The 26,342-nt window shown below is 42.9% G+C and overlaps 1 protein-coding gene across 1 annotated transcript in view; it reads right to left on the bottom strand.

Moving 5' to 3' along the window:
* Positions 1 to 26,342, bottom strand: part of MYO16 (myosin XVI) — a 389,767-nt gene that overhangs the window by 139,725 nt on the left and 223,700 nt on the right. Inside the window, exons 21-23 of the mRNA XM_040267295.1 lie at positions 19,100 to 19,252; positions 16,779 to 16,979; positions 2,362 to 2,437 (exon numbers count right to left, since the gene is read on the bottom strand). Coding sequence (XP_040123229.1) covers positions 2,362 to 2,437; positions 16,779 to 16,979; positions 19,100 to 19,252 — 430 coding nt within the window. The remainder of the gene's footprint in view (positions 1 to 2,361; positions 2,438 to 16,778; positions 16,980 to 19,099; positions 19,253 to 26,342) is intronic.

The raw sequence follows: 26,342 nt of genomic DNA, 5'->3' as shown, positions 1-26,342 counted from the left end.
AAGGTCAAGTGGAGAAGCCTCGCCCTGTGATGGAGACACGTCATCGTGGGACGGTGAAGCCCCGCTCACAGGCGGAGCGCGTGCGCTGAGACATTCGGCCTTGGTGTGGCGCCTAAGAACCTGGAGAGGAAGCCCCTGGAGAAGAGACAGCTCTGGCCTCCCTACTCTATTTCTAGGAGTCACCCGCTGCAGGCATTTTCCTGCAGGTCCCCATATGCACAAGTGGCAATGAGAAGCACCCCTTGCTGGGGTCTCCACACAACGCTCTGGGCGCCTTCCTGCCAGGAAAGGGGAATGAGCTAACCGAGGTGCCCGCGGTCTGTAAGCAGGCATGCAATACCACCAGCAGCAGCGTCGGCGGGAAGTAGCTTTCCTCTACTTTGAAGCAGACTGAAGAGCCTGGATTTTAACTTCTCTGCGTCTTTTGGAGTCAAGTGGACCTGACTTCTCAGCTCAGGAGCCCGGAGGGACCCCTGCTGCTTTTTGGTTTAAGCTGTTGTCACCCAGCTCCCGGTCTGCACTGGGCGGGGGTCTCAGAGACCCAGCCAGGTTGGCGAGGATCCTGGCACAGACCCCACCTCCTTCCTCAGGCAGAGCTTTTGGATAATAGGATACCAATCAGGTGCTGTAAGCAAAGGACTTAGCACGGTGTCTGGAAACATGACTGTTATCTGTAAACTACACTTTCTTTTAATAACTGTTTGCAGCGTCACAACATTCCACAGATTCATGAAATACTATCTCAGTCCTCTTTGCTTGTATGACAGAATGGGTGAGCCACTGTGGCCTCGGTGCCAAATCCGGCCCCTTGCCTGTTTTTGTAAATAAAGTTTTATTGCAACACAGCCACATCCATATGTATTGTCCATAGCCACTTCCTCCTTATCATAGCAGAGTCGAGTCGCTGTAACAGTGAACTTACGGCTCGCAAAGCATAAAATATTTATTCTCTAACCTTTTGCAGAAAGTGCTTGCCACCTCTTGTATGAACATATAAGGACACATTGTAAATTCTATGCTCATGTTCAGATGTATCTATAGTCTAAAATATTTAAAATAAGGTTCCCCTGTTTTCTCTTGGCACTTGTCAGGCAGCATACACAAAAGAGTAACTTTCAAAATATAAGGACTCTATTAAGATAAGCAGAATCACAATAACACAAACTATCTTGTTTTCATTCTAAATATATATTCTTGTGCCAAATTTGAAAACATGCTGTACATTAGATCTTTATAAAATATATGGATTAAACTGAAGTATGTTATAAATGAAAGTCCAAATATTTGAAAACCAGAAGGAAGGTATTTCCAGTGATCATAAGCTCAATTATCTCACTCTTTTCTTTTTACATGGTATTATTCCAAGTCTATACTTTTATCATTAGCCTCAGCCTTTAAGAGAACTCAATAACCATACATCCTGAGAGGCCAGTGGAGTCATTCTCCATGAAAAGCAATATATTACAACTCTGCTCTGTGATTTAAGGTAAAGATGTTCCTCAAGCCAGAAGTGATATGGCTGTCTTGTTTCCAGCTCAAAGGCATTCAACTATTTCATGAAAGGCTATCATATGCTTCTTTTCCCAGGAAGGATAAATGGCTTCATCTCATGTAGAGCAACTTAAAGCACAAAAGATGACGCATCTTAATTCTTTGACGAGGTTATTAGGAAAATATGAATCACTGCAGAAGTGCTATTAATAAAATAATTACTGGAGGGGGTAGAATTTATATGTAATATATAGATCTGTATATGGGCATGCATGTATATAATTATACTCTATATAAAAACGGTACATCATTTTACATATACTCTAGAGTTATAGACATATATATAAATATATGTATATAAAGTACTAAGGTTCACTAAGCAGCTGTTGCCTATAAATCTATATTGGTATATACATATACACGTGTGTGTGTGTGTGTATATATAAATTTGTCCTCTCATTTTACTTTATAAACATCAGCTCTTTATATCTGAAAGTGCATAACAATAAAATACCACCCTTCGGTGTACTCCCGAGTCATCTTAAGTAATGGAATTCACCCTGCTGTGGCCTAAATAACTCTGGAAACCATATTCATCTTCATCAGTCTGCACAGAAGAGCTTTTTTATATTCACACCGCCAGAGCGGGAAAGGTGTTTTATATTTCTATCTGCTAAAAGCTTAGTTAAATTATGGTTTCTACTAGACTCCAAATTAAACTGTAACCAAAGTGTAGCATGGCAAGATCCATTCCTTATTATTCTGGGCATTAGAATGCAAAAGATATTTCAATTATCCTTACAGGACCATGTTCAGAGACAGGGACATAAAGAATGGGTGGCATTTTAACCATAGAGAAGGGAAACTTACTTTTCATTACAAATAGAAGATTCTGTGAAAGGGAGTCTTTATTTTTTTCAATTGCTCCAACAGCTTCATACATTACCTATAATAAAAGAAAGTAGTATCATTACTAATGGTTAAACATGGCCATGAAAGTGATTTTCTTTAAAGAACAACTTGACTCAGTGACAGCTTTAAATTTTTCATAAAAGCAGTGTCTTCAGGTTATAAAGTTTTCACTCCAAGCAAGTTCAAAGCTCTCCTTCCCAGGCTCTCCTCTGCACATCGAATCAGGGATGCCTCTCCTGTTTGGATGGGCAGAGTCCTCCTCCAGTGTTGGAGAAAATGGTGTGATTCACCTCCACTGCCGACTCTTTGGTTTCAAAAACTCTCACCTGCTCAGAAAACTGTCTAACCCAAGTTAGAAGGGCTTCACGACACCTTGGGAAGGAAGCAAGTGTCACCTCAGGACGAGAAATGGAATGGCTTCTGCATTAAAAACTAGAAATAGAGCTACTGTGTGATCCCGCAATCCCACTCCCGAGCGTATATCCAGAGAAATCTAATTCGGAAAGAGACGTGTGCCCCAGTGTTCGTGGCAGCACCATTTGCCATTCAATAGCCAGGACACAGAGCAACCTGAATGTACATTGATAGAGGAATGGATAAAGAAGGCATGGTATGTGTACACAATGGAACACTACCCCATCACAAAAAGAATGAAACACCATTTACAGCAACATGGACGGATCTAGAAATTATCATATTGAGTAAAGTAAGTCTTTGTGATGCTGGGCAAGATGCAAGGTGGGAGGAGAAGGGGACGACAGAGGATGAGATGGTTGGATGGCATCACCGACTTGATGGACACGAGTTTGAGTAAGCTCCGGGAGCTGGTGATGGACAAGGAGGCTTGGCGTGCTGCAGCCCATGGGGTCACAAAGAATGGGACACGACTCAGCAACTGAACGGAAGTGAAAGTAAGTCATGCTCAGTCAGGCAGTCATGCCCGACTCTTTGTGACCCCATGCACCGTAGTCTGCCAGGCTCCTCTGTCCATGGGATTCTCCAGGCAGGAATACTGGAGTGGGTTGCCATGCCCTCCTCCAGGGGATCTTCCCGACCCAGGGACCAAACCTGCATCTCTTGTGTCTCCTGCACTGACAGGCAGATTCTGTCCCACTAGCTAAGCTGAGCTAAGAGGTAAAGCCAGACAAAGAAACAACTTTCAGATACTTCTCAATCACTACCCAGTTTGGTCCTAGGCCAGAACATGGCTTACCAGTGTTGGAATGTGAGCTATGTTATATATTACCTGTTGTTGAATATAAGCACATTTCTATATCGTCTAGAGCAGCGGTTCTCACCCAGGGGTGACAGTGTCCCTAACCAGCGTCTGGAGGTATCTGTGTTTGTCACAACTGAGGGGTTGGAAGGACTGGAATGCTACAAACATCCTACAGTGCACTGGAAGCTCCACAGTGAAGAAGTATCTGGCCCCAGATGATATCGGATTGGGGCTGAGAAACCTCAACCCGGGGCGTGGCTCCCGCACGCCTTCCTGTATGAGAGGCAGTGGCACCCATGAGACTCCGGACACTGAGCTAAGGCATCCACATCTTTGGGTAGACGGCAGGTTATTTAGCAGGGTATTTGGTGGGTCATTTGGTGGGTGTTTGGCAGGTTGTTTAACATCCCAGAGATGACCCTGCGGTGCTGGGTCCTCCTCTCTACAACCTCAATCTATAATTCTAGCCTCTGCTCTTCAGGGGAATCTGATGATTCTGGATTGAACACACACACACACACACACACACACACACACACATGAACGACTGATTGTCTCTAAAAACATTTGTTGTCTGTCTTTGCTCCTGTTACACCTTGTTTTCTGAGGGGCCTTCTCTTGTTTCTGGAGAGAGTGACTACAGATTGCTCAGCTCTGCCTCTGCAGCAACAAGCAAAGTGTCTAGTCCTTCGGGCAGATTCATTAAATAGTCAATGAAATGAACAAAAAGGTTTTGTTACAGTGACGATAAACAGCACAAAATCATGCTGTCTGTTTTTATTTAAGATTATGTTGGTGGTTTAGTCACTCCGTCATGTCCGACTCTTGTGACCCCATGGACTGTAGCCCACCAGGCTCCTCTGTCCATGAGATTTTCCAGGCAAGACTACTAGAGTGGGTTCCCATTTCCTTCTTCATGGGATCTTCCTGACCCAGGAATCGAATCCGGGTCTCCTGCATTGCAGGCAGATTCTTTACCAGCTGAGCTACAGGGGAAGCTAAGAGTATGTTGATGTCATTAACACAGGATCCTACGCTCTAGGATGTCTCATGAATGGCATTCTGGTTATATTTGGATAGTTAGAGAAAAAGCTAGTGGTCTCTCACCAAAACAAAAGCTCAAAATTTGCCAGTTGGAGAGTCCAACTGGCAAAGTTACACAGAAAAGATACTGAACAAAATTCATACATGTGCAGACACTCAAGGAAGGCGGTTTGATGCCTGTAGGAAGCATGGAATGGGCAAAAGTTTTTGCTTCGTATAAAAATCGATGAATCTTGAAGCAGGTGGACTTCATTATTTTGTGGCAATGCGAACACTGCTTTAGCTCTCTGAGTGTTTCTTTTTGGGGGACAGACAAGGCTATTCTAGCTTAGCTGGGCCACCCGGGAGGGGAAGAGCAGGTGCTGCTGGGCGGCAGGAAGCGGGCTTCAGGCGTGGGTCTCTCCAGGTCACTCCGCCCTGGGGCTCTGATCTCAGCCCCACCCTTCCCTTTCCTGCTGGTTTATTACTTAGGGGATGAAAGGAGAGAAAGTCTGAAAGTCACAAAAGACTGAGGCCAGGTTAAATGCTCTTTTCCACCCTCCATCTTTACATAATTGAATCTCAGACGTTTTTTTTTTTTTTCCTTATTTTTCCTCTTAGGATTCATGCTGTAAGTGACAGCGTCCCTCACGCATGTAATAGAGAACTTTATATGCAAAGGGCCCCCTACAAATCTTTAAGGAAATTGTCATGTAATCAAAGGTTTCCTTTCAAATGATTCTGTTGAGTAAAATGGCTCAAAGGCAACGGAGTCTTTCCCCCACGTTTCAGCAGTTAGCACACTCATCTGAATGCATTGCTGTGGACGCCCGGTTGGGAGGACAGCGTAAGCTGGGAGCTGCGGTCGCGCGTGCTCGTTTTTTGGACATACTCGCTGTAGCACAATAGCAGGACAGAAAGATGAATTATGTTCACTGTATATAAAAAACAGGGGTATACAACTTTCACCCTGGGTGTGAATCACTATCCATTAAGGTTCCTGGGCTCTTGAGTCCACAGAGAAAAGTTTACAAAAGGCCAGATCACACACAGGGTCTTCCCAACTGGAGGTTGTCAAGCTCAGGCTTGGCTAATCGCCAAGGAAAGCTGCGGTGCAAAGGTGAGTGAGCTTGGAGGAGACAGCTCCGGCCAGCACCTCTGGTCTTAACTCCCTGAGTTAAAGCAAGAGCGGCAGGCTTACGCGCCCAGGTGAAGAAGGTTTGGCTCTTCCAGCGTGTCCGTACCGAGTCACTTCAGGCATATTCACGTTGTGCAACCTTAGGGACTGCAGCCCGCCAGGTTCCCCTGTCCGTGGGGATTCTCCAGGCAAGAGTACTGGCGTGGGCTGCCATGCCCTCCTCCAGGGGATCTTCCTGACCTAACCTGTGTCTCTAAATCTCCTGCCTTGGCAGGCAAGTTCTTCTACCAGCAACGCCACGTGGTTAGCCTGGTGTCTTCCAGTGCGAGGTCCTGACTCTCCAAGACTGTGGTCCCAGTCCAGCTCCAGACGTCGGCACGCAGGAGGAGGGCTGTGTGAGGTCCAGGAGATGTGCCGTGGGAGCACCTACTTGGTGGCTGATCCACCAAGGACCTACAGTGTGTCCCTAGAGTGAGCACCCACAGTGTGTCTGGGACTCACGGACCACACTCTCTAGTGTCGAATAAACATGCACACGCCTTGGACCCCACCCAGACCCTTTTATTCTTTCTAAGATTTACTTATTTATTTATTACTTTTGGTGCCGCTCTAGGTCTTTATTGCTGTGCAGGGCCTTTCTCTAGTTGCGCAGAGCAGGGAGGACTCCTCACTGCGGTGCTTTTAGCTGCGGTGGCCTCTCGTGTTGCAGAGCGTGGTTCTAGGCACCAAGGCTTAAGTAGTTCAGTGCGCTCAGTAGTTGCAACTTGCAGACTCAAGCTCACAGGCTCAGTAATTGTGGCCCACAGGCTTAGTTATTCTGTGGCATGGGGCGGGGGGGAGGTCTTCCCTAACCAGGGGTCAAACCTGCATCCCCTGCATTCGGAGGCAGATTCTTAACCACTGGATCACCAAGGAAGTCCTCCACCTAGACCTTTCTGATCATCGTTTAGAGGGGCGGGGCCCAGGAATCTGCATTTTGAACTTGCCCCCTAGCTCATCCTAGTTGACAGTCAAGTTTGAGAATCACAGCTCCAGGGACTACTGCCCTGATGCTCTGTGAACTCTGCCTCCGGTGTGGTGATGGCAGGAGATGGGGCATCTGGGGACAAGGTCTGCAGAGGATCAGCGCCTCCTGGGCATTTTAGATATGGAACGGCTACTAAAGCAGATATTTGCTGCTAAAGTTTAAGACTGCTGCTAAGTTTAAGATGAGAATACAATATAATTATGAAGTATCTGAAGTGAAGGTCGCTCAGCTGTGTCTAAGTCTCTGCGATCCGATAGGCTGTAGCCTACCAGGCTTCTCTGTCCATGGAATTTTCCAGGCAAGAATACTGGAATGGGTTGCCATTTCCTCCTCCAGAGGATCTTCCCAACCCAGGGACTGAACTTGAGTCTCCCGCATTGCCGGCAGACTCGTCACCTTCTGACCACCATGGAGGTAAGCTGGGAGGTGAAAATCGTGGCCAGCAAGCAGGCATCACCACCTCTGTTTCAGGACTATTATTAGCAAGTGGAATCAGGGTCATCACATTTAATTGGGACAGTGTTACCAGAGAAACAAGAAGGTACATGAAGCAGAGGCGCCCCACATGCCTTTAAGTAAAGAGACGCGTCCATCTCTTTGCTGAGAATTCACATCTCTTCTACCGGTGAGAATTAGGAGACTGTTGAAGGGACCCAAGAGGGAGAAGGACGTGACCTCGGGGGCTGGAATGGGAAGCAGGTGTTTGGATTCCAGAGTAAACAGGGGACAGAAGCGCTTGTATTCGGTCATTAACTGGGCTTCTGGTTTCACCATGAATTGACAAGTGGGACTAATATGGAAAATCAGTTTCATTTATTTATTTACATTTTTAGAGCCAGTTGAGGGAGTGTCTGGGAATTTAGTTTAGTTGAGCTTCTGGATTTGTGAACATGAAGAGATATTAAAGGCAGACACAGAGCTGTGAAGCCCACAGAGACACAGGCAGGAGAGAGACAGGAGGCATCCCCACGAGAAACCGAGTCATGGGAACAAATTAACTCCTGAAGGAGACGGAAAATACTCTCCTGGGAAACAGCAACATTTACAGAATGGAAGTAAGTTCACCCGTCAGTCAATCCCCATCTCCACCACGATATTTACATGATGCAAAATATAATCCCTGGGAAAGAGATGGGATTAACAGCTGATAAAAATGGGAGACTTTTGATATACATTCTCGAATTCACTAGAGCACATCAGAATGTCTGTAAAGTTGGATTTTAGCCAAAGAAATAACATTGTTTTTCAGCAAACATACATGGGTCTGATAATTCTTCATGCCTGGCTTCAGCTTTCTACCGGAGGTTTGCTGAAGAAGTCTGGATTTCATGTGTAGTGGTAAATTGATCTCTCTATAGCATCAATATTTGTAAGCAGAGGTTTCTGTTTTTTAATTTTCCATTAACTGATTCCATCCAGTAGTTTTGCTTGCTCTCATTCGGATTCACTTTAAGTTGATAGATACTAATCAACAAAATAAGTTACTAGAAGCATATAGTGTTACTGTTAAGTGTTTTTATCTAAATATCTATAATCTGGATATGGGCATTGAATTGAAATTACCATATCTGAAATTTATGAACATGCGTCTTTGGTTCCTTTTGAGAAGAAAAAAAATATCACTCAACTAATAATAAGATATCAATATTCAAGGAAATTCTAAAGTTTCCTATTTATAAATGTCTATCATCCCATGAAGATGAAGGAACCAGTTAAATCTTTGGAAAAAAAAAAGAAGACAGTGAGAGTCCCTAAATAAGAGCCTGCATTTTGTTTCTTCCTAATAAAACCCTGGATAAGGAAACATTTATCAAATCTACAAAAATTTACACCAAAGGTGAAACTGATACAAGAAATGGGGCACTAGGAGCTTGTCGGAGTTCATTCGTATTTTTCTAAATCTGCCCGAGAGGTGGACAAACACAGACGCAAAGTAAGCTCTTTCTGTACGGGTCAAAATATCCTTGTCAAATAACCTTTCATAGTAACAGTTCGGCTTAGACCAGACAGATTTCATTGTTATGTCTGGGGATTCTGCCTGGAGAAAAGAAGGAGAGAAATAAAAGGAAGCTTCCTTATTGATTAGTTCATCTCCTCTCCCTGCTGATTTAAAGGTTCACTTTCAGAGTCGTCTCGGGTACATGGGGTCTCCCACAAATCTCTGGGGGTGAAGGCCAGCCAACAAGCTACAGAAGACGCTCCTGACACAGGTGGCCTGGGGAAATTGAAGGGACCAAGGCATCCCCCCTCCCCCCCGCCCCCGCACTCATGTTATGTAAATATGTCTGAGGGCAAAGAGGTTGGCTGCCATCCGCGTGTCACCCAGAATGTAATGTATGGCAGCCTCCGTGAGATAGAGATCTCCGCTTCTCAGAAGTCTGGGCAACACCATAAATCTCACCCGACATGTTTCACACTTAATTTATTCCACAATAGGGGCAGATCCTTTTCAAGGAGCAGGGGGAAAAAATCACGTATTTTACAGACTGGCCACAAATCAGTCTCTGCCCCACATCACTCCGATCAGCAATCTTTTAGTAATTGGGTTCCCGGAAAGCCTTGTGGAAATGAGTGACATGGTGATAAGGGTCTACTGTCTGGGATTACGACTTTATCCATCTCGCTAGGCTGTCACTTGGGGGGCTGGGAAAGGAACCCCGGGGAGCGCGGTCACGCCCCACCCACATACAGATTCACAGGGAGCTCACTCTGTGATGTGCTAAACCTTCCCTCCTGCTGAAAAATGAGATCTCAGAATGCGTATGGAAACTGCAGAGAGTGCGTCCGTTTGCTCAAGGGAAATACAGTGAAAGGATCTTTAAAAATCTGCCATAAAACTTCAAAGACCTTACAGGTGTGTGCTTGATTAAAATATTAGTCATAAGGGTAAACGGTAAATAATGTAATTTTTACAAAAACTGTCTCTAATCAAGGTGGCATTACTGATCACAAAAATCACCAGGTTGTCAGTGAAAACCAGAATGTCACATCAACATAAGGTGAAACAGACTTCTAAATACTTTTTCTTTTAATATTATAGTTTCCACAGACAGAGGAAAATCTCAATTTTCTGCACTAACCTTCCACTGAAGGCTTTCAAATGATACAGGAAGTGTAAGAAAAGATGACGTTATGACTGTGGGGGTTTCATATTCCTTATCATCTGCTAAAGCTGCATTAATACCATGATAAATAAAAACAAATATTCTAACACACCCAGAAACATCGATTTATACAACATGAGCATATGTATAACATGCAAGAAATAACAAACATCTTTTCTAACAAATCAAGGACATTTACCAATAATTTAGAAAAGTCAATTGGGACTCTAATATTCTCAGTGTAGCCAGTTGATTAGATGGCTCCTGAAATATGTTCATGACCTCAATATCTGTGATTGATGAGTTTAAAAGTTTGCTAAATATGGTGGTAATTCTGCATAGAAAGACCTTCAGCTCTTGTTGGGGAAATGTGACTGATGTCTTTGACACAAGGCTGCAAAACAGTCATCCTTGCATTGATTGTGTGCTTACCACTTAACTTTCACTTGATCTTAGCCAAAAGGCCGAGAAACGGTACCACTTAAAACTTCAAAGCAAATTTTTTGAGGTTCACAGCTCTGTCCCTCTTAATCACAAACTCCACGGGTGTGTCAGCTGAGGTCAGCGTACTCCACAAAGTCACAGCAATGGAGCCCCAAGCGCCCTGGAGCACCTATCACGCGACGCAGATTCCATGAGGCGAGGTAATACAGACTTCACCACGTCCACAGGGGAGAGAAAAAGACGTGGGGGTGGGGGGCAGCAATGAGAAAAGTGAGACACGCTTCCCCAGAACCAGAATGTCAGAATGTGCCCTTTTTTGGAAATAAGATCTTTGTGGATGTAATCAGTTACAAAGATGAGGTCCTACTTCATATTGAGGGGGGAGGGTATCCAATGACTGGTGTCCTTAAAGAAGAGAAGGGGATACACAGAGACCCAGGCAGAGAGAAAACCTCAAAAGATGGAGGCAGAGACCTGGGTGCTGTGTCCACAAGCTAAGGAATGCCAGCTGCTGGCAACCGCAGAAGCTAAGAGAGAGAGGCCTGGAACAGATATTTCTCAGAGCCTGGAGAGGGATCCGACCTGCAGACACTTGATCTCAGAAGCTGGCGGACAGAACTGTGAAGCATACATGTCTACGGTCTGAAGCCACGCTGTGTGGGGGAGTTTGTCATGGCATCCCCAGGAGGCTCACTCACACGGTGCAGTATTTGCTAAACCACAGAACACCCTCCCTGCCCCCCACCACCCCAATCCTGGAAAATCAACACAGACGGTTGGGGTGGAAATGTTTCAGAGGCACTTTGCAACTTGAAAACGGCTAATGTAAGCATCAGGCGTGCTTGCTGATGAGGGAACACAGAGCAGAGAAACGAGGACAAGGCCAAGAACTGGGGCCTTGGGAAGACAGGAAAGGTTTGGAAAGAAAGAGGCAAGGGGTGTTCCAGATGAGGAAACCACGTGAGCAAAGACAGACATGGGGAAATGCAGATGTCATTTTCAAATGAATCAGATGTAGTTTAAAAAAAAACAAAACCACAGTGTTACAAGTTACAACTCCTTACTACTTTTTTCATCTGCAAACCCGAACCAAGGAACACCCGCGTTAATTCCCAGAGCTGCCGGAACCAACAGCCACTGGAGTCAGGCATCCCTGCTTGCCATCCTGGCTTCTTCCAGCTTCTGGAGGCTCCAGGCTACATCCCTGCAGTCCTTTTCTCTCTCAACTCGCCCTTGCCTCACGCTTATAAGGACACTTGTCACTGGGCTTGGAACTCAACAGATAATCCAGGAGGATCCTCTCAAGACCCTTGACTTAACTACACATGCAAAGACCCTTTTCTAAATCAGATCCCATCTGTAGGCTCCAGGGGTGAGCAGCAGGGCCCGTCCTGTGGGACGGGGACACTCTCACCCATCGCACTTCTTGTGTGTCTGGCAACAGAGGGAGGCTGAAACACAGACCCGGCACCGTAGGTAAGAGCAACACGAATCATCAATTGCATGAATCATCAATGGGACACTTACTCAAGATCCCAAAGAATCACTTCATGCCAAAAAACAACAATGATCACCACAAACAATGTTCAGACAAAGACTTGTTGAGCAGACACCAAAGCAGATCAAGTACGTGTCACATCAGTTCAGTTCAGCCGCTCAGGCGTGTCCGACTCTTTGTGACCCCCTGGACTGTAGCACGCCAGGCCTCCCTGTCCATCACCAACTGCCGGAGTCCACCCAAACTCATGTCCATGGAGTCAGTGATGCCATCCAACCATCTCATCCTCTGTCGTCCCCTTCTCCTCCTGCCCTCAATCTTTCCCAGCATCAGGGGCTTTTCAAAGGAGTCAGCTCTTCGCATCAGGTGGCCAAAGTACTGGAGTTTCAGCTTCAGCATCAGTCCTACCAATGAACACCCAGGACTGGTCTCCTGGTGTTACAGGACGTGTCATATATTTGACAGCTATTAATCCTGATCTCTATTTTCATGAATTTAAGTTTTATTATTTCAGATTGCTTTACTATCTCTTGATTGATTCTCTTTTCTCACATTAAAGTGCAGGGACTTCAAAATACTATTTCTTTTAAAGTTTAGGAATCACCTTCAAGAAATTCAGCTTTCCTAAGAGACAACGACTTTCGCCAAATCATAATTCCTCCTTCCTTCAAGATTCTTAATTTTGAAAGCCAAACTAGATGCTCTTCCGGATTTAATGCTTATCCATCATTTAAATCCCCAGAAGTTTAAGAGCAATCCCTAAAGCAGGTAACCCTATATACAGTTTAAAATTTGCTAAAACAAATAACAACAATTGAAAAAAAAATCCCACACAACTCACAGCTTCTTTAATTCAAATTCATGCTCACTAAAAAGACCTTGTTAATATTTCATGCGCAGTCTCTTCCCATTGACTTTAAAATATTTCTGTAACGGAGAGTGGAAAATACATCACGCTCCTATGAGTAATGAAAAATTCAAATGTGTTTAGGGAAGATCTTTGGCTATAATTTAAATAATGTTGCTTAAACATTTCTAAAAGACCTCTGAGCCTCTGCTCCAAATGAGATTCAGAAGCCTGGTTGGGGCTCCTGCAGTCGGATGTGTGGGTCCTGGGGGTGGGTGGCTGGAGTCAGTATCATCACCAGCAGTGACTATCGGCCTCCCTGTGAGATGTAGTACGCTACTACCAACAAGACTAGGTAAACGAGTCACGGAGGAACAAGTGGTGATGGGAGGGACTCAAGCACATCTGTCTGGGCAAAGAAGAGACACCCATCAAGCCCGCAATCCCCCAAGCCATCGTGGTCTCCCTGGGGATCAACTCGGTCATCAGAGAGCTATTCAGGATTGCTCATCCTACAATCCAAAACAGACCCCTGCCTTCTGACTTGAAGCCAATTAGCTCTTTGTTACAACTTCTGAATTACAAGATGCAGAAATGTGCTGCTTTCCTTGAAAATGCAGTGCCTCAGAACTGAAGTATACGAAGCTACATCTGATGATTGGAATGGCATATGGCTTGACATACTGCCACAAATTACATAGACTCTATGCTTCAACATGTGAATAGTCCTCAGGGAGTCCTTGGGCTAAGACTCATCAGTACATCTCAGTGAAATGAAAGACTTTCATAAAACCACAAAATTGACTCCAATTATGGAAAATCCTGCTTTAAAGTATAAAGGCGCTTTTACAGGAAATTTTGTGATTCCACAGGGTCTTAGCTATGTGGCAATTAATCAATGGGCTTTCTTTGCTTTGCTTTATTGCTCTCAGAGCTTGGTGACATAATTGTATTCATTCAAACTCTTCATTGCTTTTCCCCAGATTTTCTTAAAACAACTGAAATTTTATTAAGTGCTTGTTGAATGCAAACTTTTGAATGCAAACATAAACTAATTAGCAAGCAAGATATTATTCCAAAGCTTGGTACCATTCAGTTTAATGCACTTAGCATTTACTCAACATCTAGTATATCCCCAAGATACAATACAAACAGACTTACAAGGCAGGTCAGGAGGGTCAGATGTATAGTTACTGAAGATGAAACTTTCGGAAAAATAGTTTTTCAACTAAATCCTATGAATTCAATACATTATTTTTTAAATCATCAAATCATTCATTTATTCATCAAATATATATTGATGTCTTTTACATGCCAGACGCTTTCCCAGGCACTGGGGATATGAAAGAATATATAAACAAAGATAGTTGCTTAACAGAACGTCCGTCAACAGAATCATGGCTGAAGAAGACGTGGAACATAGGCACAATGGAATATCCCTCAGCCGTGAAAAGAATGAAATAACGCATTTGCAGTATTATGGATGCGCCTAGAGATTATCACACTGAGTAAAGTAAGTCAGGAAAAGACAAATATCATATGATGAACTTATTTGCAAAACAGAAAGACAGAGTCACAGGCACAGAAAACAAACTCTGGTCATCAAAGCAGAAAAGGGCAGAGGGACAAATTAGGAATTTGGGATTAGCAGAAAAATAATGCATGAAAGATAAACCACACGGTCCTACTGTATAGCACAGCGAAGTATACTCAGAACCTTGGAATAACCTATAACGGAGAAGAATCTGAAAAAGCATATATGTGTGCGTGTATATTTAGACACACATAAATATACTTATGTGAAACTGAATCACTTCATTGCACACTTGAAGCTAAGGCAACATTGTAAATGAACTATACCTCAATATTTTTTTTTTCTGATGCAAAAAGTTTTCTTGAAATGAAAGTTTCCTAACATTCTAATGGTATTTTATTATGCAAGTATCTTTGTTTCTATGTTCTGTAATAAATTCTTAGTATAAAGAAAATATAGATCGAAAATCTAAACACAGGACTAAAAGACTGTCACTGCTATAAACATTTTAAAGGCTAAATCTCTCAAATACAAAGATAGCTAATAATTTCTGAGAATATCCATTCATTATATAAGATTGACTTTTCCTTCCCACATCACACTAGAGCTTCTCCCAAGGTGTTCCTGCCTAACCACCCTGTCCAGGCACGCTTCCTATTGACCCCGACCTCTCCTTTCCTCTTGGTTTCTGTGATACTTTCCTTTCCGACTAATATCTTTCTCCCTCTTCTCCACGTTCAATTATCAGATACACATTTTCCAAAATATGACTGTTTCTAAAAACAACCAACCTCCCAGCATCATTTTCAGCATCTCCTGAGGGTTTCCACTCAAAAATCTCCAATTCAAAATATCTAAAACTGAGTTATCTTTCCTTCCAAACTGCCTTCTCCTCTAGCATTTCCCTTCTTGTCTGGCCTGTGACAACCTTCCATCAGTCAACAGGGTGAGACCCTCAGAGTCATTTCCAGTCCAATACTACTATAAGCAAGTTACAGCATAAACATTTGTTCATCTCTCTTCTCCTTACTTGACCATGATATATTTGAGGTCTCTGATTCGCTAATGCCTGGGCTGTGGCGTATTTGTAGCGTCTCAGTAACCACTGGTTGAAATGAGCTGAAATGCACTAAAAGGGAGGATAACTAGGCATCTCACCCCCTAAACAGCTATTTGCACTACAGCCCAAACATGGGGGCCAAGTCTGGAGGCTACAGATTCAGAAGTGGAGGAATTCACTATAGATGGGAGCTGGATTGGAGGCTAGGTGGGAAGTGCAGGTAAGTATGGAAGGATGGATACAGTTGGCCCTGGAGAAGAAGACAGGAAGGTATTTCTAGGTTGAGTGTGACGGGCTTCATCTGGGGGTGCATAGACAGCTGCAGGAAAACGGTGAGTGGACTGGAATAGAGTACCTGCCCAGAGGTTTTGTAGAGGAGAGCTGAGCACACGAGGCTTGGAGGAAGTGACGGCCCACTCGGAGAAGCCTAACATGAGCCTGGCCTCAGGGGTGTGACAGGCTTACACAGATCAGAGTTGGTCCATGAAGGATCTGAAGCATGAAGCATGCTTTACAAACCCTGAGAGCAACTTTCCTAGGTAGACATGCTTCAGGAAAAGTAAGTTCATACTAACAACTACTGGAAAAGACCCTGATGCTGGGAAGGCTTGAGGGCAAGAGGAGAAGGGGACGACAGAGGGGATAACATGGTCGGATGGCATCACCGACTCAGTGGACATGAGTTTGAGCAAACTCCAGAAGATAGTGAAGGACAGGGAAGCCTGGCGTGCTGCAGCTCACGGGGTCACAGAGTCGGACACGACTGAGCGACTGAACAACAGCAACTATTTTGAGGGTAAGTAAACTCAGGCGTCCAGCTGGATTTTGAAAATATCCTGACGTTCACAGCAGACCTTCTGTATTAAATCCAGCTCTCTTTAGCTCATATTGTTACAAACCTGGCATGCAAGCTCAGACACTTAGTCAGGTCTCACTCTTTGAGACCCCATGGACTGTAGACAAGTCAGTCTATAGAGTCAATCCTGTGTCCATGGGATTTCCCAGGCAAGAATACTTGCCTGGGGAAGTATGTAGTTTAGAATTTCCAACCACAGAAAAGTTGTATTTTTTTCTTTCTGGCACATAGGCCTATCGGTGTGCCTGCCTGCTAAGTCACTTCAGTCGTGTCTGACTCTTTTCAGCTCCATGGAGTGGGTTGCCAATTTCCTCCTCCAGGGGATCTTCCCAGTCCAGGGATCAAACCATCTCCTGCACGGGCAGGTGGATTCTTTACCACTGCGCCCTGTGGGACGTCCCAAGTTACAAATCGGGCAACATTATGAAAAGAATTCTACAGCACGCTTCATCACTCACATTCTGAAGATGCCTAGTCCTTATCAGGCAAAAAGGAAAGAGCTTAGGGAAGAAAGAGCTTGTGGGTTCTTCACCCAGTATCAGTGATCAAAACTCTACGATAGCAAGATCTTGAAGGGTTGCCCTTAAGGCCTTCGGTGCATGAGTGCTCAGGCCTGTGAACTCACCCGGCCCGCATAGTGCATAACGGTGAAAGCTGTGCCTTGGTCTCGGAGGGCGAGGTTCCCGTTTCCATCCTTCACAGGGGAGTAGACCGCATTTGTGTTTGAGGATTCCAGCAGACTGTGGAGCTTTTTGGGAAGACTTGGTTCCACTGACCAAATCATTTGACTTTCTTCATCCAATAAAGAGAGAAATCCAGAAGGCTTCTGAAAGTTAAAAAGACAGTTGTTTTTTCCCTTCCATTCCTCAGTCTGCTATTTTCGTTGCTGTGCACACATACCATTTGCAGCCTCATCATGTTAATACGATCACTCAGAACAGGAGTTTGTCTTTCAATACACGTCTATTTTTGTTCTTCACTGTGTCCCCACCGCCTAGCAAACCTCTGTCAATCCCGTGTCCATGGGATTTCCCAGGCAAGAATACTTGCCTGGGAAAGTACGTAGTTTAGAATTTCCAACCACAGAAAAGTATTTTCTTCTTTCTGGTATATAGACCTATATGTGTGCCTGCCTGCTAAGTCACTCTGATGTAATGTTGGCCCTCAGTAGTATTTTTTTTTATCAGGAATTAATAAATGAATAAAACAGCATGCTTTAACGTCCTGAAAACATGGGCATATATTCTCATCTTAAGAAAAATAGAATTTCCAACCACAGACAAGTTGTATTTTTTCTTTCTGGTATATAGCCCTATATATGTGCCTGCATGCTAAGTCACTTCAGTCATGTCTGACTCTTTTCAACTCCAGGGACTGTAGCCTGCCAGGCTCCTCTAAACATGGATTTTCCAGGCAAGAATACTGGAGGGGGTTGCCATGCCCTCCTCCAGGGTATCTTCCTGATGCAGGGATCAAACCTGCGTCTCTCTATTCTCCTGCGTTGGCAGACGGGTTCTTTACCACTAGTGCCACCTGGGAAGCCCACAGACCTACATATTTATGTAAAAATGCAACTTTCACTCTGTACTTGGTATGTCTTTTCATTGCACTTTGCAGAGGGATCAAAGAGAAGTAGCAGCAGAAATATCAACTGTCATTTCCAGTTCGTAATGATGAGGCTTCCACTGAGATAACAGTTCCAAAGAGGACCCCAAGGATGAGAGAAACCAAAGAGATAAATAATTTTGTTCCACTGACCACCGTTTAGCAGCCAAGGACACAGCAGCAAGTATGGAGGAGCGCAGTGGTACCCAAGGCTTTCCACATATGGTTAAGTATATGTTAACTTAAGTATATGTATTGCCAACCCATTTTTAAATGAAGAGTTAAAACTATATATTATGTGTGTCCTTGTGAGAGCGGGCTTTCTGGAAGAGAAGAACTTCTGTAATTAAAACACAGCACACTGACAAGTTAGTAACAGAAAGGAGACCATTTTGCATGTTATTAATAGGAAAATGAATAAAATAAAGTAATTTATAAATACACAGTTAAAAAATAAAGGGTAGAAAACCATATATTACTCCTTCCAATAGTGAAATGGCATTCATTTTAAACAATGTTCAAGTGTTTTAAAAATATTATTTGCAAATCTGTATAATGCCTCATGTTAGTAGACACAGATTGCTGTTTGTATGAGAGATTTTCATTTTTATGATGGTGACATGGAGGCAAAGATTCTTGCTTTATAAGGTACAAACAATAAAGATAAGCATAAACACCCGCAGAAGTACTAAGATTATATGGCGTGTATGTATACACATTTTTTTTCCTGCCAAAGTTTCCCATATTCAGACTTAGAAATTTGGAGATAAACAAGATTTTTAGAATTTATTTTATGATCTTGCTAGTCTGGAAGTGAAAGTCACTCAGTTGTGTCTGACTCTTTGCAATCCCATGGACTGTAGCCCGCAAGGCTTCTCTGTCCATGGAATTCTCCCGGCCACAATACTGGAGTGGGTAGCCCGTCCTTTCTCCTGGGGATCTTCCCAACCCAGGAATGGAACGCAGGTCTCCCTCATTGCAGGCGGATTCTTTACCAGCTGAGCTACCCGGGAAGCCCTGTCAGTCTTAGTACTATTTATAAAATAGTATATTTGTACAATGGGTATTGTAACTATTCCAAAAGGAGAGTTTTAGCGATATAACCACTGTTGAATATTTTTATAACAAAATGATCTGATTATTTCTTGTTCTTTTAATCAACTGGTAATCCTTCAAGCACCCTTTCAGAGAAAGGTTGTATGCTCCTCAACTGCCCCTGAATGATTATAAATGAATTACAAACCATCAAGTCTCATAAATTTTCTTGAAAGAAAATTCTACATCTCCAGTACTTTGAAATGCATGCATCCTGTAAAGTATCCAATTATCTTATATGAATACCTGGAAAAAAAAATCCAAAACTCCAGTCTGGTTACCAAGAGAATAAGCCGTTTCCATGGTAACTCCCTCTTGTACACATTCTGCTTGCTCCTGTAGAAAAAGCACTTCATTGATGTAGTGATGCATCTTCTCGTTGGTCATGTTGACACAGAGCTATTGTGGGAACAAGAAAACAATTCACAAGGTGACTTGGCAGGCACGTGTTCCAGCACACGCCTCAGACGGGCCAAGTGCTGACTCAAGAAGGTCAGCGCCAATTAGCGCATCCAGTCGGCCCTGAGAAGCCAAGTAGAGAGCTTCACCGGATGTTGTTGACCTCACGTGGTCTGATTATGCAACTGAAAGTGAGTATGTTAAAACCAACAGGAAGTATAATTACAACATTAACTTACAAATTTGGGGTCTAAAATATACTTCAGTATTTAAAATATGTAGTTCCAAAATGAAATTATATTTGGGCCCTTGTCAACAAGTGAAGATAAAAAGCTCCATTTTAGTGAGAAGCCAGAGAAAGGAGGAGCAATTTTTGCCTCCTCATTTCTGTGGTAAAAAAAAAAAAAAACACCAGGGTTAAAAATGATGGTCTGGGGCGACTGCCCTGGTTTCCACTAGCGTTTCTTGCACCTCTGCGCCACAGTAAAAAATGGTTTCAGTAAGTTTGATGATAAGTGAATATCTGTAGACTGGATAAGCCTTCCTATTGCTTCAAGTACAAAATAAGACCTTTAAAAAAGAATTAACAAGAAAGAGGGAAAATTGCTACTAATATCTCCCTTATTCTCAATTAACTGGTTTGAAATAAAGAAATATTTTTAAAAAGTGTGTCTGTCTGAACATCCCCTGGATTGCCCCAGCCCTGGCTGACGCCTGAAGGCAGCAGGTGGACCCTGGTCTGAAGACCCAGGGAGCTGAGCACTGGAGGGGCCAGTGGGCACTGGGGCCTGGTTCGGGGTAATCAGCTGTGGCCTCGAGAGGGGCAGAGGGAGGGGCCCACGGCATACGCTCCTGGGCAACTGCGTACCCAGCCTCATCCTTGTATGTAACTGATTAAACAAGGCTTTTTATAAGCCCCTCCCCAAAGAGTTACAAATAAAATAAGAATGATGCCACATGGCTGCTGTCTTGGAAATCATTTTAAAATTGGAATAACCTGAGAGAGAATTTGTCCAGACTTGGAACATCACCTCTTCCTTCTACCACTCCATCCGGGATCTCTGAAATTTCTTGAATTTTCTTCTTTCTCTCTGATTTGGCCAGTAGATAACCAGAGCTTTTTCTCTCTTCCTCTTGATGACTACATCTCATGAGATATATGCAAAGCTGGAAGGGTTTTAAATTTAAAACTGTTTCCTAAATTAACTCACATCTTTGCAGATCAATTCTCTGAATATAAACATATTAAAAATATAGTTGCTTTATTTGAGAACGTACCATATAGAACGAAGTTTCCACTCTTGGTTGTTAAGGCAAAAACATTTTGAATACAGATACAGATCCATAAATCTGCATGAGAGCCGGGAAAGGAAGGCACGGAATTCAGAATTTAAATATCATCTGAAACGTATTTCTTTCCTGATACAATCCCGATACAATTGTGAAGTGAAAACCGCTCAGTCATGTCCGACTCTTTGCAACCCCATGGGCTATACAGTCCATGGAATTCTCCAGGCCAGAATACTGGAGGGGGTAGCTGTTCCCTTCTCCAGGAGATCTTCCCAACCCAGGGATCAAACCCAGGTCTCCTGCATTGCGGGTGGATTCTTTACCATCTGAGTCACCAGGGAAGCCCAAGAATACTGGAGTGGGGAGCTGTTCCCTTCTCCAGCAGACCTTCCTGACCCAGGAAATCAAACCGGGGTCTCCTGCATTGCAGGCGGATTCTTTACCAGCTGAGCTACCAGGGAAGCCCCGATTGTAGCTGATACAGTCTAGCACATCCATCCCCCTGACTTGTCCCATCAAAACTAAGTGATATCAATACATCGAGATCTACGTTTATTTTTTCCACGTGCTATAAATCTCTGGGAATGATTCGGGAAAGACAAATCTTTCTCTGTAAAACTATGCTGCATCTGTCCACAACAGTAGCTCCCCGTGAAAGGAATATATTTTCTTGTCACTCGCATTACAATCATAAACGAATAACAGAAATTTCTGAAAATTGTTGATAGAGTAAAAAACACAAAAATTAAAAAATACTTCACTTTCCTTAAAGAAATAATTATTTGAAGTGTTCCTCCAAACTAATAAGGCGATAAACTCTTTTTGTCCTGAGATAATTTCTCTACCAAAGATTAATAAATGCTATAAAAGAAATTTCTTCAATTTGAAGTGAAATATTTATAGTAAATGTACAGAAAATAAATGGCTCCATTATGAAATGAAGCCATTGGAAAAGATTCACTTTGATTAGATGATATACACAAAATTGAAATTTTTCAAACTTTTCGACATTAAAATATGCATTGAATCATCTAAGACAACACAAATAGATCCTACATCTCAGCAGTTTGATTTAAAAGTAGTTACAGAAGATGTGCCTAAATGTTATATATTTGGGGAAATAGATCACCCAAGACTTAAATGGAGAAGCTGTCCATTATTGCATGAAAAAATAAAAAGAAGTCTGATAAAGGATTCTGGAATAAGCCCAGCAATGGCTGATTCTCTGCTGTAGAAGTGACATCCATATTATATGACGCTTATCCTTCCCCTATTGGAGAAGGAAATGGCAGCCGACTCCAGTGTCCTTGCCTGGAGAATCCCAGGGACAGAGGAGCCTTCTGGGCTGCCGTCTACGGGGTCGCACAGAGTCGGACACAACTGAAGCGACTTAGCAGCAGCAGCATCCTTCCCCTCATTTTGAGATGCTCTAGTTAAAAGGACTTAAGTAGATGTAGATTTCTCAAACATTTAATATAATAATTTTATATAAATTATATATGATATATATAAATTATATAATATGATAGTTCTCTTATCATTTTGCATTCAGAATAGACTTCAGCTCTGTTATAAAAATTGCTTTTGATGACAAATGACTAAATTCTCTTGCTCCTGACTGTTTATAGCTGACTACCTCTATATATACACCTGGCTACAGTGTTTGAACTGACTCAAATGCTTTTATAATAAAAACTAGACATTTTAATTGGTTTTGCTTCCTAACATTTTACAGAACTGAATATGGATTTCAACGAATTGATCCACTGTTTAGAAAGGATGACGATACCAAATGTGAATGTGGAGAAAGCCACCGTCGTTAGAAAGAGCTGGAAAAAGGGCTTTCAGTCTTTTTTCCCCTACCTTTTTTTCCCCCAGGAAGGAAAGCCTAAAATAATCTACCAAACTTTGGGTAACAACAACAAAAAAAGATTCGGCCTGCGCTTCTAAACAGAGGAAGCCAAATGAATGCTCTCCTGGTCAAAATGATTCATAAAACATACAGCTTCTGTCCCGAGCGTTACCGTTTTGAAGCTGCAGTGTTGGGTGGGACTTGGTGACAGGGGGGTGATCCTTACAATATATCGGAATTTTAATTGTATACTGTGTTCTTTGTATTCTGGGGAGAAAAAAAAATTTTATTAAAATGCCAAGGAAAACTCCAGTTAGATACGTACTGCTGAATAGCCTGTGATTTCTGACTTGCAGCCTTTTTAACAGAATGTGGGCCTGGATTTCTAACAGCAGTGAGCGATGCATTTAAGGAAATCACAACGAGCACACGGGATTAGAAGTAGACATTTTTCAAACTCATTTTGAAGTCATGCATACAAACATTTTCACGAGAATGGTTTTCCTTTCCCTATTCTAAATTGTTCATCGAACTCACTGTTTCAGCAAAGGTTAAAATATAAAAGAAGTGCCAACAGCATGAACTTCAGAACCACCAGGACAGGCAGCTAGGGGGATGGCTGTGGACATATCCCCCTGAGGCAGGCCCCTTGCTGAAAAGAAAAAAAAAAAAAATGCACGCCACTAATGGCATCCGGTCCCATCACTTCCTGGGAAATAGACGGGAAACAGTAGAAACAGTATTTATTTTATTTTGGGGGGTTCCAAAATCACTGCAGATGGTGATTGCAGCCATGAAATTAAAAGACGATTACTCCTTGGAAGGAAAGTTATGATCAACCTAGATAGCATATTCAAAAGCAGAGACATTACTTTGCCGACTAAGGTCTGTCTAGTCAAGGCTATGGTTTTTCCTGTGGTCATGTATGGATGTGAGAGTTGGACTGTGAAGAAAGCTGAACGCCGAGGAATTGATGCTTTTGAACTGTGGTGTTGGAGAAGACTCTTGGGAGTCCCTTGGACTGCAAGGAGATCCAACCAGTCCATTCTAAAGGAGATCAGCCCTGGATGTTCATTGGAGGGAATGATGCTAAAGCTGAAACTCCAGTACTTTGGCCACCTGATGCGAAGAGTTGACTCATTGGAAAAGACTCTGATGCTGGGAGGGATTGGGGTCAGGAGGAGAAGGGGACAACCGAGGATGAGATGGCTGGATGGCATCACCAACTCGATGGACATGAGTTTGAGTGAACTCCGGGAGTTGGTGATGGACAGGGAAGCCTGGTGTGGTGCGATTCATGGGGTCACAAAGAGTTGGACACGACTGAGCAACTGAACTGAATGGAACGGTGGCCAGAATCAGGACAAGGACCTTCATGCTCTTGGTTTGTTCTCTCTGAGCTGTCTGTGTTACGTGTGCATATGCACACGTGTGTTAAACACCGTCAGAGAAAGACAGGAAGGAAGATTTGCAAAGGCAAAGTAGCTTATGTATCTAGAAGCATAAATCTGCATCAGTAATTGAGACTATCATTGATGTCAATGCAAAACAGTCATTATTTTTATTTTTCAATTCTACCCATGGAACTGTGTTTGAGTTTCATTAAAATCCCCCAGTATTCCCTGGAGTAGATGTTAATGTAGGTAAAAGGTGGGTTTTCATAAATGATAATGAACAATTATTAAGAACTGTTTAATTAGCATGCACCTTCTCTGATTAAAATACATGCTTTGTACATTAGGTGCCATTGTGGAGCGGTTTAATAATAAAAGCCATGCACCCTTTGAAAACACTCTTTAGTAACAGGCCATTATTGCTTATCCAGATGGCCCATCATTTGTATTAATGACAAACTTAATTTCTTGAGTCAATTTTCACCAACTGTTCTCCCTTTATTTTTATTACTCAGTGAAATTTATCTGAAGCAAAAATATAATAAAGCATGACATATGCATCGTGGAATTAAAGTGGAGATTAATTAAAGCTGACTCCAGCTGAAGGCAGAGCCCCAGGCGTTAGACAGGGATTCAAAATCCTACCGAACACTGGAATTAACCAGGAGCTTTTAAAAAAGGCTGATGTCTGGGTCTGACCCCATACCAATTAAATCAGAGTGGGGCCTGGCATTGATAGATTTTAGAAGTTTTCTGGGTGATTCGAACGTGGAGACAGATGATAGCATACACAATCCATTAACTGATTTCCACATCAATTTACACACACACACATATGCATGACATACATCATACCATTATACCTTAAAGGACATTTGTTTCTGTCCAAAGTGTCCTTTAGTGGGAGCGAGGCTCAAGAGGCAGGGGACACATGTCTACGTACAGCTGATTCATTCTGCACCGCAGAAACTAACACAACATGGTGGAGAAACTAATTGTTATTGATGTTGTTTTAGTTGCTCAGTACCATTCAACTCTTTTGAGACCCTGCGGGCTGTAGCCCACCAGGCTCCCTTGTCCATGGGATTTCCCAGGCAAGAATACTGGAATGGATTGCTATTTCCTTCTCCAGGGGATCTTTCCTACCCAGGTTCAAACCCACATCTCCTTCATTGGCAGGCAGATTCTTTCCTGCTGAGCCACCAGGGAAGCTCAAAGAAAATATACCCCAAATTAAAATAAATTAAAACAACAACAGCAAAAAATAAAACACCAAAGTGTCCTTTAGACATCTGCCTCGTGAGACATTTGACCCATCCCATGCCAAATTGTCCTTGATATTTGAGTGCGGGCTCAGTTGCTCAGTCGTGTCCGACTCTTTGTGACTCTATGGACTGTAGCCCACCAGGCTCCTCTTGTCCATGGGTTTATCCAGGCAAGAGTTAGAGTGGGTTGCTGTGCCCTCCTCCAGGAATCTTCCTGAAGCAGGGATCGAGCCCATGTCTCTTGTGTCTCCTGCACCGGCAGGCGGGTTCTTTACCACTAGCGCCACCTGGGCGATCTTCTGGGAAGATTACTGTTTCTTTAAGAAACCAAACACCCTTTGCGTCTCTCTGGATTCTCACTGAGATTTCAAATCAAACTCTGTGTCATAGGTTTTAAGCTAATATAGCTGGCAGTTACTTCACAGGCATGGAGACATTATTTTTATACAGATAACAAAAACACTTTCTCTTCCTACTGTATTTCTTTTAGGGATTCTGTCATTTTTCAACAGTTCAAAAATTAAATTCAAGGGAGGTGGGAGGGGGGTTCAGGGTGGGGAACACATGTACACTCGTGGCGGATTCATGGTGATGTATGGCAAAACCAATACAATACTGTAAAGTAAAAAAAAAAAAGAAAAAGAAAACCCAAAAAATAAAAATAAAAAATAAATTCAACATTTTAATGAGTTTAATTCATGCCTATAATCTCCTTTAATGTGAATCGCCAATATTTAGGGGTTGGTCAACAATAAACGTATTGGCTAATTTTCTTGCCATATTCTGCATCACAATCTGCTAATGTCAGATTGAAACACACAAACACTACTGGAATAAAGATCTTTTTCAAAGAGTTCTCCTTATCCAGGATTAAACACAAGGCCTAGAGATACGGGCCACAAAGGAGGCTGAGCACTGAAGAACTGAGGTCTTAGAAATGTGTTATTGGAGAATTGACTATGCCAAAGCCTTTGACTGTGTGGATCACAATAAACTGTGGAAAATTCTTCAAGAGATGGGAATACCAGACCACCTAACCTGCCTCTTGAGAAATCTGTATGCAGGTCAGGAAGCAACAGTTAGAACTGGACATGGAACAACAGACTGGTTCCAAATAGGAAAAGGAGTCCGTCAAGGCTGTATATTGTCACCCTGCTTATTTAACTTCTATGCAGAGGACATTCAGAGAAACGCTGGGCTGGAAGAAGCACAAGCTGGAATCAAGATTGCCGGGAGAAATATCAATAACCTCAGATATGCAGATGACACCACCCTTATGGCAGAAAGTG

Source organism: Oryx dammah, unplaced genomic scaffold, assembly GCF_014754425.2.
Source record: "Oryx dammah isolate SB20612 unplaced genomic scaffold, SCBI_Odam_1.1 HiC_scaffold_24, whole genome shotgun sequence".
NCBI lineage: Eukaryota > Metazoa > Chordata > Mammalia > Artiodactyla > Bovidae > Oryx > Oryx dammah.
This window is presented reverse-complemented; position numbering and strand designations above follow the sequence as displayed.